Below are 18,456 nucleotides of genomic sequence, written 5' to 3' on the forward strand. Positions count from 1 at the left end.
GGTCCCCCCGAATGCCAGGAGCCCGGGAACATCTCCTTACATCCAGCAGGTGGCGGGCGGCAGCTGGCCAGCCCCCGCTTCCCTAGGCACTGCTAAAGCAGGCAAAGCCTGCGGGGAGGCTTCTTCCCCGGTCTCCTTCCCCTCCCCGTTCCCTGGCAGAGTCCAGACCTCCCGAAAGCATCCTGCGGACCCCCCAGGCACGCGGCGCGGCGCGGCGGGCATTCGGGGCTGCCCGCGTCGGCTGGCAGGCGAGTTCGGGGCTGGCTTCGCTCGGACAGGAGCGGGGCTGCAGCCTGGCAGCCCCCACCCCCGCCCCCCCCGCCTGTCCCTCCCTCTCAGTGGTCCACACCCCCTTGGAGCGCTCACAGCACAAGTCCAGCTGGAATTGCTCCGCATTGCACGGGAGAGCCGCGGAGCCAGCGAGAGCGCGGGCGAGGCGCCGGGCAGCGGCACCCAGTCAGTCGGTCTGGCCGTCCGCGGGCCTGCATGCCCTGCTTGCCAGCCTATCGGCTTGTCATTCATCGCTTCTGCCTTTCCAAGACTGAGAGCAGTCAGGAGGCAGCGAGAGGCAGGCTGGGGGCAGAGAGGGCATACCTGACGTAGAGAAGACCACAGGATCCTAGGATTTCGAGCTGGAAGAAACCTTGGGGATCAGCTCGAGTCCTCTCCCGGCGAGCCCCTCCTCTCCCCCCCCCCCCCCCCCCCCCCCCCCATGGGAGCAAAGACCCCAGGTGAGCATTGGAGCAAAGAGAGACAACATTTAAAGAACCGCCTTGGCCTCTTTGTTGAATGAGAAATTCAGAGCCAGGGCGTCACCATGAACACCAGCAGTAAGTACATCTATCTCTTCCTATGGCTTCTCTATGGGAACCGGGGGTGTCGGGGTGGAGGTGGAGGGGAGGCTGCCTTGGTTCTGAGGAGCAGGAAGAGGCAACCCTACATCTGCAGGAACCATCCACACCCAGGCTCCTGCCAGCTTTTGTTCCTGCGGGGGAGATGAGGCTCCAGGCAGGCCTTTCGGAGCAGGAGGATGCCACCCATCTCTGACAACTGCCCCATAGGGCACTTGGTCTGTCTGTAGTAGTCAGCAGTGCCTGGGTCAGGCTATTATCCAGATGTGGGTGTCTTTAAAGAGCTCTCTGTCCCCATGCCCAGGCCCCTGCCTGGGTATAAATAGGCAAGAGCAGGTTGGTGGGTGTGTGCAATGGTAGCCAAATGTACAGTATCCCAGGCAGAGCTCTCCAAAGGCCAGTCTGGCTCATACAGTGTTGAATAGTAATAACAGGAGTAACTCACATTTCTATAGTAGTTTAAGGTTGACGAATGCTGGATGGGGGTGGGGAGGAATGACTGTATTTAGAAACTGATGGGAATGTGAGAAGGGAAGCAGGCACTGTCTGTGAAGCGTCCCTGCATACCCCAGACGACAAATGGTCTGCCGGAGCTGGCTCAGACATCTTCCTGCCAGATGGATTGGGTGGGACCTATCTTTGCCAATTGGTTTACAGCTGTTGGAAGGCGCATGAGCAGCTGGGGCATAGTAGAAAACACTTCCAACTAGGAGGCAGGAGCACTGGGTTCAAGTGCTGACTCTGTTACTGACTTGCTGGCATGACCTTGGTCAAAACCCTCGTCCTCTCTGGCCCCCTTTATTCCTCTATGAAAGGAGTGGTTTCTGCTAGATGGTTTCTAAGGTGCCCTCCAGCTTTGTCCATCTATGAGTTGAATGCTGAATACTCAGTTCATGAGCCCAGGAAAAAAAATCATTGCATGAAGCTGTGTCCTGTGGAACTTATTCTGTATCCAGGTGGACTTTGAGGCTGTGGTCATAGAGCAAAAGTCCATGAGACTGAAATTAAATTGATGTTGTCCCCTTCCTTCTTTGTGTGTGTGTGTATGTGTGTGTGTGTGTGTGTGTGTGTGTTCCTTTGCTCGAGCACGCTTCATGCAAAGGAAAGCAAGAACTTCAGGGTTCTTTGTGACCTCAAAGTTCCCTTCCAGCTTAATGATTTTGTAATCCTCCCAGATACATGTCCTGTATTTTGCTTGTCTTTGGTTTGCCAGTCTAGGCTATTGGTTTGGCTCTGGGATAGGCTAGACCAAAGGCTTGAGGCGGGGTCTTTCCTTAAGAATTTTACCTGCAGTTTTCAATAATTAGTGCAATATGGCACAGTCAAAAAGGCATTAGAATTTCCACCTGTGCCAGTGATTCTAATCAGCATCTTGTCGGTTTTTCTGGAACTTATTTTTGATTGGAGGCTCTTCATCGTGTGTAAAGAACAGAAATGTGTATGCATGAGAGATTTGGTTAACAGAAAGAGAACTGAATATCTTTTGAGTCTCAACTTCATCTCTTAGTGGCTGTGACTTTGGACAACTAAATTCTCCTCTCTGGGCTTCAGTTTCCTCAGCTGTTTAATGGGGATAATATTTGAACTGCTGACCTGACTGAGTTGTGAGGAAATTGATTTTTAAAGTGGTAAATAAATGTTATACTTTTTAATGGTTGAGGTTCTGGATAACCCTTTGAAAAACAGGATTAAAGAGACCCTTTTCATTCAGGGAAGAAAGGTACAAAGGTTGATAATCCCTTTTGCTAAAGGCTCCCTAGGGCAAGCCTGGCATATGTCTTCTGTCTACAGAGTTCTTCTAACAGTAATACTGAGTTCCATTCTCTTTCTCTAGTTTCCAGGATAGTTATGTCTAGTGGCCAAAACTAAGGATAGGCAAGGTAAGTATCAGCCTAGGGTGTAGCAAGCATGAGGGCACCATGAAGGGTATATTTTACATGGATTTTTGAAAATGAAGATATTTTAATGCTAGGGGGAATAATTAGACTTAAATACCAGTTCTTCTACTTGTGTGACCTTGGGCAGGCCATTAGCCCTTGCCTGGACCTTAGTTTCTTCATGTATAAACTGAGAAGATTAATTGAGCTAAAGGGAGCTTTATTTTATAGATAGGAAACTAAGGCCAAAAAGACCTGGATTTGCTTAAAGTTACACAGCAAATAAGTGGCAAAATCAAGTCTTCTGATCCTACATTCAATGCACTTTATACCATGTCATTAGCTCTATGACCCCTGAAGTCTCATCCAGCTATTTTGTGATGTCAAGTAGCACATTATGATAAAGACACAGAGCCTGTCGTGGACAATAATACATAGGGATATTATTGGTACAGATGAGTCGTGCAATTTTCAAATCTTGCCTAGAGTAGATTCATTCCCCTTCTATCTCCTAATGGTTCCCACCAAGATCAAAAGAATGAGAAACTCTTGAGTTGGGAGTGATTCCATAGAGAGAATGAGTGAGTTAGATTGCATGATCTCTGAGATTCTGTGATTCTGAAGAAAGCAGGGATTTGGACAAAAGGCAGCTCCAGGAAAGAAAAATAAACAAAAAACACAGATTCTTTCCTTACTTCTACTAATAAACAGTTTTTCTCTATATTTGAACTGTCCTGGGCAACTCTGTGTACACGGATTTAAAGAATCATAGAGGACTCTATTACAGTTCTAACCTATAATAGTATCTTTGAAAAGGGCTTATCCATCCTCTGATAGAATACCTCCACTGACTCATTACCAAATTTCTGCAGTAGCTTCAGCCTAGTTTATAGTTCCTGTCTCATCATGATAGAAAATTTATATCTGGAAAAGAGGTGTAACACAATGGAAAGGCTTGGAATTAAAAGGCCAGAGATTGAATCTGGTTCTGACCTTCCTTGCCTCAGTTTCCTTATTTTTGAAATGGGTTTTTTTCCTGATTATGTTAGACAGCCCTTTGTAAACTTTAAAGCACTACAGCTTTAACAAAATTGTTGTATTGTCTGTTGTTATCTGGAATACGCAAAGCCCTCCCTTAACATCCTTAACACACTTAACAGTCTTTTTTAGAGAAGTTGGTCTAGACTCAGACAGGGTTGGACCGTGTTCTAGTCTCCTCTGGGTCTCTCTGTCCAGATGCTGATAAAATTGGAGGAGGAAGATACAGGTGTGGCCTCAGGCCTTCAGCTAAGGCTGTCGGCTGGCAGGTTTGCAGCATCAGGGTTGAACTGTTCAGAATCCCAAACAGTCTTGGGTCACAGCCTTGAAATACAAAAGACAAGCCTCTCTAAGAAGCAGAAGGAGGGAGGTGAGGGTCCCCACAATCCTCTGCCCTGGTCACACCAGACCTAGACTGTGGGGTTTAGTTTCAGAGACACATGTTAGGGATGAGTATGAAGCATGTACAGAGAAGGGTGATCAGATGATAGGGCCGGAATCTTTGTCATACAATGATTGATTGAAGGAATTTAAGCTGGGGCAGAGAAGTAGGGAAGATATGATTATCTTCGAAGGCTGCCATCCATGTCCTATCCCACTTCTCACCCCCACTTAACCCCTCTGCTCAATTTAGCAAATAATTAAATTGGCATCCACCATGTACAAGTCCGTGGGAATACAAAATGGAAAATAAGGCAGTCCTTGGCCCTCTAGGAATTTACAGTATAACAGGACTTGTAGGTAGGATTAGTGCAGAGATAAGTATCTATGCAGCCAAAATAGCTGGAAAGACCTTTAGAAATCATATAGGCCCTTGAAGGTACCAGATAGAACATGATAAAGGCAAAGGCACAAAAAAGATAACTTTCAGCTGGGGATGGGGGTGGGTGGCAGTTCCCAAAGAAGAGAATGATTTCTTTATTGAGAAGGCATTTGAGCTGGGCTAAGCCTTGAAGAAATGGTAAAGGATTCCTCCAGGATCTTCAGAAAAGACTTGCATTCTGGGGGCAGTTCTGCATAAATGTACAGGAATATGTAGGACAGGATTGGGGAGCAACATATAGTCCAATTTGGCTGAAATATGGGATGCAGAAAGATGAGGAAAGGGACTAGATTTGTGATTGCACTGATAGAGGAGACTCTACATCCCCTGAAACTTAGTCTTGTACAATTGCCTAGAGCTCTGAGAGATTAAGTAACTTGCCCAGGGTCACACAGCCAATATGTGTCAGAGGCAGGACCTGAACCCACTTCATCCTGGCTCAAAGTAAGGTCTCTGCCCAACATCCCAGTCTGTTCTTGAGGAGGGGAATAGAGTGAAATAAGTTTGAAAAGGTAGGTTGAAGTCAGTTTGTTAAAGGCCTTAAATACCAAATGAAGAAGTGTGTATTTTTTGTTTTCTTTGTCTTTGAGCACTGGTGAGTCATTGATGGATTTTGACTAGGGTGTGACATTGTCGAATTTGTGTATTAGGCAGAGTGTGAAGGATGACACTGAGAAGGGAGGCACTGGACAGACACAAGGAAAAAGCTTTGATGCGGCCAGCTAGGTGGCACAGTGGATAGAGTACCAGGCCTTAAGTTAGGAAGACTGTCTTTCCTGAGTTCAAATCTAGTCTCAGAGGATTACTAGCTGTGTGACCCTGGTAGGTCACTGTTCTAGGAATGTAAATTTTTAAGATCTTCCCTGCCCCTAGGCTTAAGTGCACCTAGAGCCTGTGATGTGAGGCTTGTTTCTCAGGAGATACTTTGTGATTGGCCAGTGCATCAAGAAGGTTGTTACTTTCTCTGAGCCAGGAAAAGGCTATATAAGCCCTGATGGGAGGCTTTGCTTTGGGGCTCACTTTTAGAAGCATCGGGTGATTTGACCAGATGAGACTCTGGGTAGCCATTGTTGGGAGCCCCCTGGTTTTGAAAACCCAGATGTTGATGCTTCCCTCTCTGGTAACTGGGATTAGGTATGGATGTATGTAATGGCTGGACAGTTTGGAAGCCTGTCTACTGAAATGTTCTTGTAACTTATGCTTGTAACCTCTGTATATTCTGAAGTTTGGGGTGCTGACCTTTTTCCCCTGAACTAGGTAAACGATATGTGTTTGATTGATTAAAGTAAGCTTGTTAACCCATTTTGAGTTGCTTTCCTTCAGAAAAGCAGATCTAAGAACCTGTGTTGGCAGACACCCTGGGGACTCTGGGGTGCTTGCTGCAACAATCACTTCACCCTGTTTGCCTCAGTTTCCTCATCTGTAAAATGAGCTGGAGAAGAAAATGGCAAACTGCTTCAGGATCTTTTCCAAGAAAACCCCAAATGGGGTCTTGAAAGTTGGACAGATTAGAAAAATGACTTCATAATAACACTAACTTTAAAGGAAAGAGAAAAGGGAGGGTGACTAGATAAATCAAATGTTTGTCATGCTGGCTTGGGCCTGAAATGGATTTTCTGAGGAGAAAAGTGGGTGGCAGGTTGGGTGGTTTTCTCCCATTCTTTATGTTTCTCTCACTTCTTGAGTTCTTTACTCCGCTCTGTCCCCTGCTCCCATACTAAGTGCACTCCAGCCCAGATTTCATTTCCTATTTCCTTTGAAGTATGGCATATTCCTACTTAGCCTCTCCTTTTTATATCCTCCCTCATACTTTTCAAAACTCCATCTCCCTCCAGGTATGGTTACAGCCCATAATAACTGGACTTTACAGATATCTATCCCGTGCAGCCCTCTCATTTTACAGAGAAGCTTCGACCCAGAAAGAGAAGGGATTGGCCCCCTAATCCTTCTAGTTCTAAATCTATGATCTCTCTTTCCTAAAGGAAGAAGCCTCAGTCACTAATTCTCCCCACCCCCATTACTTTTTTTTTGAGTGAAAGAATATTAAACACTTGCTAAGATCCAGACCCTGTGCTAAGCACTGGGGACACACATATTTTAAAAAACAGTCCCGGCCCTGAAGGAACTTCCATGTTAATAAGGGAAGACTATTCATAAAGGGAGTGGTGACCAGAGAGGGGTGTGTTGTTGTGGGGAGAAGGAAAGAGGAGGGAGGGGAGAATGATACTGGCAGAGTCAGGCAGATGGTGAGAAAGATGGACTGGAAGGAATATGAAAGTGAAACATCCATGGTCTGGTATGTGGGGCCAGCCAGGAGATAAGAGGGAGGGAGGACCTGAGTGGGCTAGTTTGCAAAGATTTTATTAATGCTTTTTTCTTTTTTTATATCACTGTCACATCCCAATTATTTCTCAGCCTCACCCCCATGAAATTCTCCCTTGACACAAATGAGGACAGTCAAACAAAATGAATGCCCCACTCTGCTCCTGTCTAGTCTACCACCTCTTCTCCAAGAGTTGAGAAACACGCTTCAGCATAGGTCCTCTGAAGTCACCGTTTTCTATCCTGGAGGCCGAGGTTAATCTTTCTTCCTCAAAGAATAACATAGGATTTAGAGCTGGAAAAAAAAAAAAAACAACAACAAACCTAAAGATCCAGCCTCCTTATTTTACAGATGAAGAAAAGGGAACCCAGAAATGGTAAGAGATCAGTGTCACATAAGTAGTAAGGAGCAGAATTGGGATTCAAAACCAGATCTTCTGACTTCAAAGCTAGTGCTCTCTCCAAGACATTACCTGGTCACTACAGTTTCTCCCTGGACAGTACATTTATTCTGCTTATTTCATCTGTCAACTACTATGACTATCCCAAATCTCTATTTCTAGCCCTCATCTGTCTTTTGAGTTCCAGCCTCTTATTTTGAACTATCAGCGATCACAAGGACTCACAATAGGGGGCAGAGATGATTTGGGGTCAGACTTATAGTCTCATTAATATAAGGATCACCAGTGAGGAATTTCCTCTACTTATGCAGGTTGGGACCTTTTTTTTTCAACTTATGACCTTGGAGCATTTCCTAAGAGGATTTAGAGATTAGATGACTTGACCAGGGTCATCCAGACAGTGTCAGAGGTAGGAACTGAACCCAGGCCTTTCTGGCTCTGTGCCAGCATGGAATAGTGGAAGGAACACTGGCCTTGGAACCTAAGGGATCATCTTGTCCTTCTCCCTTATGATACAGATGGGGAAACTGAGGCACATAGGGGTCAAGTGATTTGACCAAGGTTATGCAACAAAGAGTTGAATTCAGATGTTCTTAATTCTGAGACCAGCTTTCTCTCTCCATATTCAGAGAAAGGGTGGGGGGGGTTTTTGCTTCTTTTTTCATATACATGACCCTCTTTTGTTCCCCCACTTCTTCTTGTTTGGCTGTGCAAAAGTAACACTGATTACACTCATTTACTCAGAAGTGTTCACTGTTGATGCCTGATTACCATGCAGTACAGAGATGATTATGCATGTCATTGAATAGGTGTCAGTTTAATTTTGCTGTGGATTTTAGTTGATTACAACTCTAAACTCCATTTATGTGGGGCAGAATCATCATGGAATAAGGGAAAGAGGCCCTGGAGTGCAGGGCATTGGCCTTAGAATTGGAAGACCTAGATTTGGGGGCTTGATTTGCTGCTTAACTAGCTGGGTGGTCTTAGGAAAATCACTTTCCCTCTTTGTACTTAATTTTCTCATCTGTAGAATGGGGACAATAATAATGGCATGACCTGCCTCATTGTGAGGCTTAAAGGTTTTCCTGCATGTAAAAGATTTAGTATATGTGCTCTTCAATGTAAGGCATATTTCTTATTTTCCAGAGAGATCCTTTTAAGCCACTCATCAAGGCAGATTGGAGGCAATGTAATATAATAGAGTGGTGCTCACTGGACCGGGAGCCAGGAGACCTAGGTTCTTATCCTACTTTAGAAGTGGAACTCTACTGTATGATTTTAGACTCCCAAGCAATAAGCATTTATTAAGCACCTACTACATGATAGGCACAGGCACCTTCTCTGAGCCTCAGTTTCCTCTTCTGTAAAACAAGGAATAGCACTCAATCTCTTCCGTTGCTGATATTCTTTGTTCTATGACCTGAGAACCTTTCCAATTCTAAATTCTCTGGGCCCCTGTAAGGTCTCTTCTTGCTCTGATGTTCAACGGTCCTTTCAAGCTCTCACATTCTGTGCTCAGTTCCTGATGGAGTCTGGGGAGAGAGGGCGGAGAGATGGGATGAAAGGAGCAATTGAAGAATAATCAGAAATGAAGATAAAGTGACTCTGAAATTGACAGTGGGAGTCAATGGAAAGATACTCAATTTACACTCCAGGTTTGGGGAGCACATCGATTGCCTCCAGCAGGATGTGATCCAACCGTCCTCCCTCCTGGAGGCTTCGGCTGTTTTTCCCCAAGGTGGGTCTATTACAACTAATCCAATCCTCCACGACACGAGCTGCTGACCAACATTTTCTGGGTGGGCATTGTAAACTCAAACAGCAGAAAACGGTCACTTAAGGTGTGGGAGCTTTTTGTGATTCTTATGACTTGTCTTTCCTGACTGCTGATAATATTTGATTGTTCATATTTTTTTAAATGGTTTATTTTATTCTTTTACTCATTTTCTAAAATACTTCCCCAGGCTGACTTTTGGTAGGAATCAGTGCTCAACTATGCTTATGGGGGGCGGGGGGGTGGTGGGGGGAGATGAGGGGAAGGAGGGGAAGGAAAGGAGGCAGAACTGAATAATGTATAACCTCTGCTCCCATAGAGCTTACATTCTGGTAGGAAAAATGGAAAAGTGGAAACAGCACCAGACTTGGAGTCAGAAGATCTGGAGTCAGAAGATCCTACCACTACTATTTGCCTCATCTGTGACCTTGGATACATTATTTCCCCTCTCAGGTCCTTAGTTTCCTTGTCTGAAAAATGACAGGGATAGCCTAGATCTCAAAAGTCCTTGTAAGCTCAAAATCTCGTGAATATAAGCACAAAATGCCTGTTCTACAAGATATAGAGTGAAAGAGTAATAAAAGAGATTCAATGTATGAGACTAATGCAAAAGATATGGAAATCCCATTCTATTTGTAAGGGGTAGGGAAAGGGAGGCTGAAGAAGGCTTCTTGGAGGAGGTGACATTTGAGCTGAGGCTGGAAGGATAGATAGGAGTTAGGTGGAACTGGGAAGGAAAAGCATTTCAAGCAAGGGAACAGGTTTGGTGGGGAAGGTTCAGATGGCAGGAAATTGTGGCACTAATTGAAAAAAATGGAAAAAAAAATGTGGGCCATATTGGTAAATTGTTCACTTCAGCTAAAATATAATAAGATGCAGGAAAGAAAGTAATTGAAGATAAGGATGGAAAGTGAAGTAGGCAAAAGAACACTGTATTTGAGTACCACAATAATGCAAAGGCAAACAACAATGAAAGAGTCTAGAATTCTGTTCAATGCAAGAAATAATCTTGACTTCAGATGGCTGGTAGTCATCAAACAGGTGGTGGACTACAGGTGTAAAATAAGGCATACGTTTTCAGACATGGCCAAGTCTGAAAAAACAAAATTTATTTTGCTTAACTATTCTTGTTTGTTACAAAATAGGGTTTGATTAGGTAGGGAGGGTGGGGGGGAGAGAATCGTTGGGAAGCAATCATAATTTTTATTTAAAGAAAGGTTGAAGTCAAATTATGGAAGACCTTAAAGGTCAGCTTTGACTTTTTTCCCATGAATATGAGACTTTTATGTAAGTAATTAAGAGGCGGGGGAGTGAAGGGTGAGGAAGGGGGAATTTTTTTTTAAAGCAAAGATTTCTACAATCTGGTCCTGACCTTCCTTTCCAGCTTTTACTTATAAAACTCCCCTTCACACACTCTCCAGTCCAGGCTAGTCAACTATCTGCCATTCTGTGTATCCCCATTGCTTAGCAAAGTGTCTGGCATACAGTCAGTGCTTAATAAATGTTTGTTGATTGACTGACTGACAATCTGCTTCCAGCATTCCTTTCCAGCTTTTTCTTGTAAAGCACCCCTTCAGAGAACTCTGAGTTCCTGCCTAACTAGAATACTCTCTCACCCAAATTTCATCCTCACAGAATCTGAGTTGGCAGGCATCTCGGCAGTCATCCAGTGTAATTCATATTTGAATTAAGAATTCTCCCTATCACAGCCTAATAAATGCTAATCCAGCTCCCACCTGACTTGGGACAGCTGTGACTGCTAGCACATTTTTCTTCACATTCATTAGAAATCTGCCTCCCCAGGCCAAATATCTGTGTTATGTATATTATTATTGTTATTCAGTCTGATTTTCAGTTGTGTCTGACTCTTTGTGACCCCACTTGGGGTTTTCTTGGCAAAGATACTGGAGTGATTTGCCATTTCCTTTTCCAGCTCATTTTGCAGGTGAGGAAACTGAGGATTACACAGCTAGTAAGTGTCTAAGGCCAGATCTGAACTCAGAAAGATGAGTCTTCCTGACTCTAGGTGCAGTATTCTGTGCCCTACTTGAAAATACCTATAATTTCCCTCTCATATCTTCTCTTCTTCAGGCTAATACCCCTTCTTGCCCTCCCCTATCTTCATTTAACAGAAATTTTCCAATCTTCTCCGTCCTCTAAACCCATTCCAATATGTCAGTGCCCTTCTTAAAATATGGTGCCCACAACTGAACATGATACTCTAGGTTGGCTGACCAGTGTGTGAGGACAACAGGAATATCATCTTCCTCACTCTAGAAATAATGCCTGTGTTAATGCAGCCTAAGGTCATTTTGAGAGATAGTGTGGCCTAATGGCTATAAGACCTGGCATTGGAGCTAGAAAGATCTGGGTTTGAGTATGACTAGTTTTGTGACCCTGGGCCAGGTACTTAATCCCACAGTGTTCCTGGAAACTCTATAAGATGATCAAATTGCAGTCAAGTCATGAATTTGTATAATGTAAATATTTTCAAAAGTTCCATGAAACACTTACTTTGAAAGACATGTATAGTATCTACTGAGTACAATGAGAGGCACCGTATTAAGGGCATGAAGGCAAAATCAGTTAGCATTGCCTTCAAGAAGCTCAAGAAGAGACAGTGTGCAAACAACTTTGTGCAACAAGAAATATACAGGCGAATTTGGAGACAATTTGGAGAGGGAAAGCACTAACACTAACAAGGTCTGGGAAAGCCTTCTTGAAAAAGGTAGGGTTTGGGCTGAGATGTGAACAAGACTAGGGAGACCAGGAGGCAAAGGTGACAAGGGGAGAGAATTCTGGGCATGAGGGATAGCTGGTGAAAATAGATGGGCTCCGTCTGATGTTTGGAGTGTCTTGATTAAAGAACAGCAAGGAAGTCACATTTCAGAAGGAGACTAAGGTGCAAGTTATGGTGATAAAGGGAGGAGTTCCAGGAAGGAATTCCGTAAAACAATGGAACAGCTTTGCACAGAAAAAGTGATCATGGATTTTTTTTTTTTACTTCCATATTATTCTGTTGTTGTTTAGTCATTTTTCAGTCACGTCTGACTTTTGGTGACCCCATTTAGGATTTTCTTGGAAAAGATGCTGGAGTGGTTTGCATTACTTCTCCAGATCATTTTACAGATGAGGAAACTGAGGCAAATAAGTGACTTGCACAGAGTCACACAGCTAGTTGTTATGGAAATGGGAATTTAAGCTTTTCCCTGCCCCTAGGTCCTTTGATATGCTTAAGTGACTCTAAGAACCTTCCCAGATTTGAAAGTGTACTCTGCCCCCTAATAGGCTGAATGTGATCACCTGGAGCCTGTGGCGGGAGGCTTGTTTTTCAGGAATGCCCACAACTTGATACTTTGTGATTGGGCAGTGGGTCAAGAGGGTTGTGACATTCCCTGACCTGGGAAAAGGCTATATATACCCTGATGTGAGGTTTTACTTTGGGGCTCACTTTGAGAAGAGTTGTGTGATTTGACCAGACAAGACTATGGGCAGCAGTTGAGCCCCCCAGCTTTGAAAACCCAGATGTTGGTGCTTCCCTCTCTGGTAACTGACTAGGTAAGGATGCAATGGTCAGACAGTTGGAAGCCTGTCTGCTGCTCTGTTTCTCTGTCTGCTTGTAACCTCTGCTTGTAACTTGTTTGTATTCTCTGAAGTTCAGGGTGCTGACTTTTTCCCCTGAACTAGGTAAATGATATATGTTTGATTGATTAAAGTAAGATTGTTAACTCATTTTGAGTTGCTTTCCTTCAGAAAAGCAGATCTAAGAGCCTGTGTTGGCAGACACCCTGGGCATGCTAGGGTGCTTGCTGCTACACTAGTAAGAATCTGAGGCCAGATTTGAACTCATGAAGATGAGTCTTCCTGGCACCAGGCCTCGTGCTCTACCCACCACACCACATAGCTGTGTCTGTATTATTCCAGTGACTCATTTACCTTAAATTCCACTAAAATCCCCAGGTCTTTTTCATACATAGTATTGTCTAACCCCACCTTCTCCATCTTTTATTGTGTCACTGAGCTATTAAACCCAAAAGGAGGAGGGACACTTATCCCTGCTACATGTTAATTCAGTAGATGAAGAGCATCTTTCTAGCGTTTTTAGCTCTCTTGGGGTCCTAATATGTCCAGCCTCCATATACCTTTTTGCATAATCCTTCGTGCCTGGAACAGGCTGCCCTCTGTTCATGTCCATCCTTCTGCTCCTTCTCCGTCTGTTTTCTAATGCTGCCTCCTCTGTAAAGACTTACCCTACCCCCACCCATGCTGACACCTAAAAGTGATCTTTCCCTCCTGAATCTCTCAAGTCATCCTTCTTGAATTCTTATTAACTTGTACCTGGGGTACAGGTATCTCTTCACTTCTTCAATATTCACCACTCCCATATCCCTGGTCTCATTGACTGTGAGTTCCTGTGAGAACTTATGAACTTGTTAAAAAAATCTTTGTAGCCCCAACCCCTGGCACAGTGTTCCAGGCAGGGCTTGGTAAGTCGCTATTGAGTTGAAATTTGGTTTACTTAATAAGCCTCTCTGGGTAATGTTGGAAGTTCATCCATTGTTGGATTTTTGTTTAATACGCACTGTCCTTGATAATGGGAGAAAAATGGGTTCAGCCTGACAGTAATAGGAACTGTTAGAAACATCTGCATTGTCACCAGTTTCAAAATAGGCGTGGTTTTGTTTTTCCTGATAGAGCTGATATGTATCATTTAAGTACTTTCAAAGGTGCAACCAAACACTTACAGAGATAAAGACATGCCGTGAACCTACACCGTCCTTTCTGAGTGCCCTCTTTCCAGAAGCATCAGATTAGCCCATCAGAACAAATAGGGCAAGGCATGGTCTCTCCCAAGCCTCTTTTTGACTAATGCTTTTGGGTCAGTATCTAGCAGTGTCAGCTGGAAATGTGCCTTCCCACATTCTATGGCATGTGATTTTCATCTTCTTACCCTCTTTTCCACGTATATAGTGCTTCAAAGTTTATCAGGCATTTTCTTCATGATTGCCTTGTGAGAGGAGTCGTATAAATGTTATTATCCCTTTTTTACAAATGAGACAAACAATAGTTTATGGTCTCAGTCACCGCGTGAGATCCTGCTTAATGGTGATGTATCATCCTGCTTCCTAGGAAGGTGACTGGATCTGGGGAGGAGAGTAGCTTTCAAGTCTGTCCTCGCTGCATCACCCCAGCAGGGTGTTCCTTGGCAGACAGCATGCCATAGTAGAAAGATCATGAATTCTGAGTCAGATGACCTGGGTTCAAATCTCAGTAATGCCATTTATTGTATCTGTGACCTTGGGCACATCACTTCGGTTCTCTGAGCCTTCATTTCTCCATCTGTAAAATGAGGGGGCTAAACAGGACCACATCGAAGGCCCCTACTAGTCCTAAATCTTATGATCATGGGATTTGGCCAAACAAAGCTGCCTGTGTGTCCTTCCTTTGCCGCTTGACCCCCTCAGGGGAGGTTGACATCACATCCTGCTGCATGCAGTTGGGGCCAAAATTAAGGCAAACAGTATCCTACATCCTGGACGCTGGCTTTGTTTCCAGGGCACCTGGGGAGGGGGGTGTGAAGGAGAGGCAAGAGAAGTGAAGAGACAGATTCACATGGGGAGATTTGGGGGAAATTGGAGCCAGCCCCAGGTCATCCCAGATCCAAGCCCCCCCTGGGAAGCACAGGCTGTAACAACTGACAATTATAGAGGGCTTTAAGGTTGCCAAAACATTTTATATTGTCCTCATTTTTATACTCATGACAACAGGTATTCTTATTTCCTTCAGGAAAAGTCAGATTCAGAGAGGTTAAATTACTTGCCAATAGTAACAGCTCATAAGGACCCAAGGCAGGAATAAAATTCAGTCAAGTGCCCTCTCCTTTATACCCCACTGACTTTGGTACCTGGCATATCACTAGGGGTGTGGATTAGTGAAGCAACCCCAGAAAACCACCTAAAATGGGCCACTGAGGGAAGGGAACAGGACTTCCACTTGGTGGAATAGGGAATACCTTCAACCTAGGGTTATTCAGAGTTCATTGTGAGAACCTGAATATATACAGACACTCCTTTCAACAAAGGGCTGGTAGCCAGAAGGTCTTCCTTTTCTGCTCACTTGGTGGCCTGATGTAGATGCTTCGGAAATGTACACCTGGCACTATGGAATCAGAGAATTTCAAGGGAAGAAGGATCTCAAAGCTCAGTATCCCAGCTCATACCCAAGCAGAAAGTCTCTCTACTGCATCCATGCCTTCCAGATGTTCAGCTGGACTTGGCTTAAAGACCTCCACTGATGAGTGGTATCTATGTACTATTTTCAGAAGTAGTTAGAAAGGACATAGGCATCTAAGCACACCTTAACTGAACAACAAAACATATCTCTGTAACATCCCTGACAAGTGCTCATTCTACCTTCACCTCTCAATGGCAACTAGAAGGGACCACAGAAATTATCTGCTCCCCAAATAAGAACTCCCTCCGTCATATCCCTTACAACTGCTCATCAAGCCTTTACTTAAATACCTCATTGATGGGGAACTTACTGCCATACAAGGCACCTGGAAAGAATCTCAAAGGTCATCTGGTTCAGCTTGTACCTGAAGTACAATTTATTTCTATAGCATCCCTGAGAAGCAGCCCCTGAGCCCTTGTGTGAACACTTCTGGTGACAGGACACTCCCTCCCTCCTGAAGCAAGTCACTCCATTTCTGGACCACTCTGATCATTAGAGAATGCTTTCTTATTCAGCAGAATTCTGCCTTCGTGAAGTTCCTGTTCATCGCCCCTCCCTCTGACTGGGGTTCAAGCAAACAGAACCTGAATCTTCTTTCATATCGATCACCTTTGTGTTTATCCAGCTGCTAGAAAGAGTGAAAGAAGTGGCTTTTGGAAGGGGAAAATGGAGGGTGAGAGGTCAACGCTTCTTCTGGTGTCCTGGAAGGAATCAGTCAGGACCACCCCAGTTGTAGGCAGCTCTCTTCAGAAGGGAGATTCCTCTGGCCATCCTGGGCTCTTTGTTGCTGCTCTTCCAGGCCCCTAAGCTCTCCCACATCCCATTCCCATCATTGGAAGGCGTTGTGGGAGGAAGACTGAATTGGAGGTCATGATATCATGGGGTCATCATGGTGATCTGAAGAGACACTAGAAATCATCTAGGTCAAGTACCTTATTTGACCAAGGTGGGAACTGAGACCGAGTCAGCTTAAGATACTTGTCCAGATTCATAAATCTGGCGAATGACGGCGTTAGAATCCCGACTCCAACTCTGAGTCTTCTAACTGCAAATCCACCCTCTTTCCACTGAACACAGCGGCTGTTTGCTTGTCCAGGCCCTGGCTCTTCCCTGTGCTAGTCCTGGGATCTTCCCCACTTCTGGGCTTTCGTTTCTTCACCTACAGAATGTGGGCTGGAGTGTCCTAGAGAACCTTGGAGATCTCTTTCAGTTCTGTATCCTCAGGCCTTGTGTTTCTCTGCATTTCCCAAATCCTACCCATGCACTCAGAGCTCAAGTCCACTGACATATAGCATTATACTATCATATGTAACAGCTAAACAGAAGCAAAGACTCTATCTTCAGTTCTATCTGCATTTATTAAGCACCTACTGTGTTTAAGATATGTAGATAGTGACTCACACACAGAACTTAGAAAACTGGTAAGGGGCAAAGATGTGTTCAGATTACAGTGGTAACAAAGAGAGCATCTAGGTGGCATAGTGGATAGAGCACCTTGCCTGGAGTCAGGAAAACTCATCTTCCTGAGTTCAAATCTGGCCTCAGACACTTACTAGCTGAGTGACCCTGGGCAAGTCACTTAACCTTGTTTACCTCAGTTTCCTCATCTGTAAAATGAGCTGGAGAAGGAAATGGCAAACCCCTCCAGTATCTCTGCCAAGAAAACCCCAAAGGTGGTCATGAAGAGTCAGACATGCCTGAGAAACAAATGAACAGCAAGCAAAGAAGAGGGGGATAAAAGCCTTGGGTTCTTACTATGAATGTCTTTTCAACTGGGCACTACCAGAGGGTTTGCTTCGAGGTAATTGACTTTTTTCATCATAGCAGCTTATGGAGTAGGAAGGCTTTGCTCTACCTACACTGAGGAAATGAGGGATGCTTAAAATAATTTGTGAACCTGTGTGATTCAATAATCACTGACGTTCAGATAGTACTTAAGGCTTCTTAAGGTACTTATCTTACAACTCTGTGAGGTGAGGGATGATAATAATAAAAATAGCTGACATTTATGTAGCATTTACTACGTGCCAAACGTTGTGCTAAGTGCTTTATAATTATTCTCATTTGATTCTCACAGCAACCCTAAGAGGTAGGTAGGTACTACTATTATCCCCATTTTACAAATGAGGAAACCAAGGCAGACACAGGTTTGAGTGATTCACCCAGGGTCACACATCTAGTAAATGATCAGATTGGGGTTAGAACCCAATTTTTTCCTGGCTCTAAATCTCATCTTTCAGAGAAATGTGCACAGATATCATACATGAAACATAGAATGTAGACCTTTTTTTTTTTATTAAATTGATTTGTTTATTTACTTTTAGTTTACAACATTCAATTTCACAGTATCTTAAGTTTCAGATTTCCCCCCCTTCCTTTCCTCCCCTACACCATCATGGCAGCATGCACTCGAATATAGGATCTACAAATATCTTCACATTAATCATTAGTCAGGTTGTAAAGAAGGATTATAGCTCATGGAATGATCCGTGGGAAAGAGGAAACAAAACAAAACAAAACAAGAAAAAGAAACAGAGCGAGTAGCAAAATATAGAACTTCTTAATATAACTCTAGAAATGTCATAGAATTTAGAGCTCATACGTGGAGTGCAGTGGAGAGAAGGCTACTTTTTAAGTCAGAGAATTTGGATGATCTTTGTTCCTTACTTTCTGCATATGTCAGTTTAGGAATATTGGTCTTTGGGTTTTAATTTTTTTCATCTGTAAAATCAGAGAGTTGAACCAGATGAATTCAAAGGTCCCATTCATCCCCAAACCTTATGTTATCATGAATTCACCAACCAAGATGTCTCTATCATAAAACTACATAGACCCTTAGAATCCTCATACTGCCCAGAAGTTCTGGGGTGCCACATGAGTAATCAGAAGGTCCCTAATGATAGAAACTGGATTTGATGCTTATTTGACTCATGGGATTCATTAGTGTCCAGGATGAGGAGGTGCTAGCTTGACTGTTTTCAGACCTGGTCATATCTCTTCTGGAGGAGTCCATTCTGGGTACCACCTTTTCAGAAGGAAATTGCTAGAGTCTGCCCAGAGGAGAGAAAAGTAAAGATCAGTAAATCATTAAAACCCTATCCAAAGAATATAATTTAAAGGAACTATCACCATTCTT

The 18,456-nt window shown here is 43.9% G+C and overlaps 1 protein-coding gene across 1 annotated transcript in view; it reads left to right on the forward strand.

The window, feature by feature from the left end:
* Positions 1-725: 725 nt before the first annotated feature.
* Positions 726-18,456, forward strand: part of ABLIM3 (actin binding LIM protein family member 3) — a 171,417-nt gene continuing 153,686 nt past the window's right edge. Inside the window, exon 1 of the mRNA XM_069102334.1 lies at positions 726-830. Coding sequence (XP_068958435.1) covers positions 818-830 — 13 coding nt within the window. The 5' untranslated portion in view covers positions 726-817. The remainder of the gene's footprint in view (positions 831-18,456) is intronic.

This window comes from Petaurus breviceps, unplaced genomic scaffold (genome assembly GCF_028583685.1).
Source record: "Petaurus breviceps papuanus isolate PSGF00001 unplaced genomic scaffold, PetGlider_PUasm1.0 551, whole genome shotgun sequence".
NCBI lineage: Eukaryota > Metazoa > Chordata > Mammalia > Diprotodontia > Petauridae > Petaurus > Petaurus breviceps.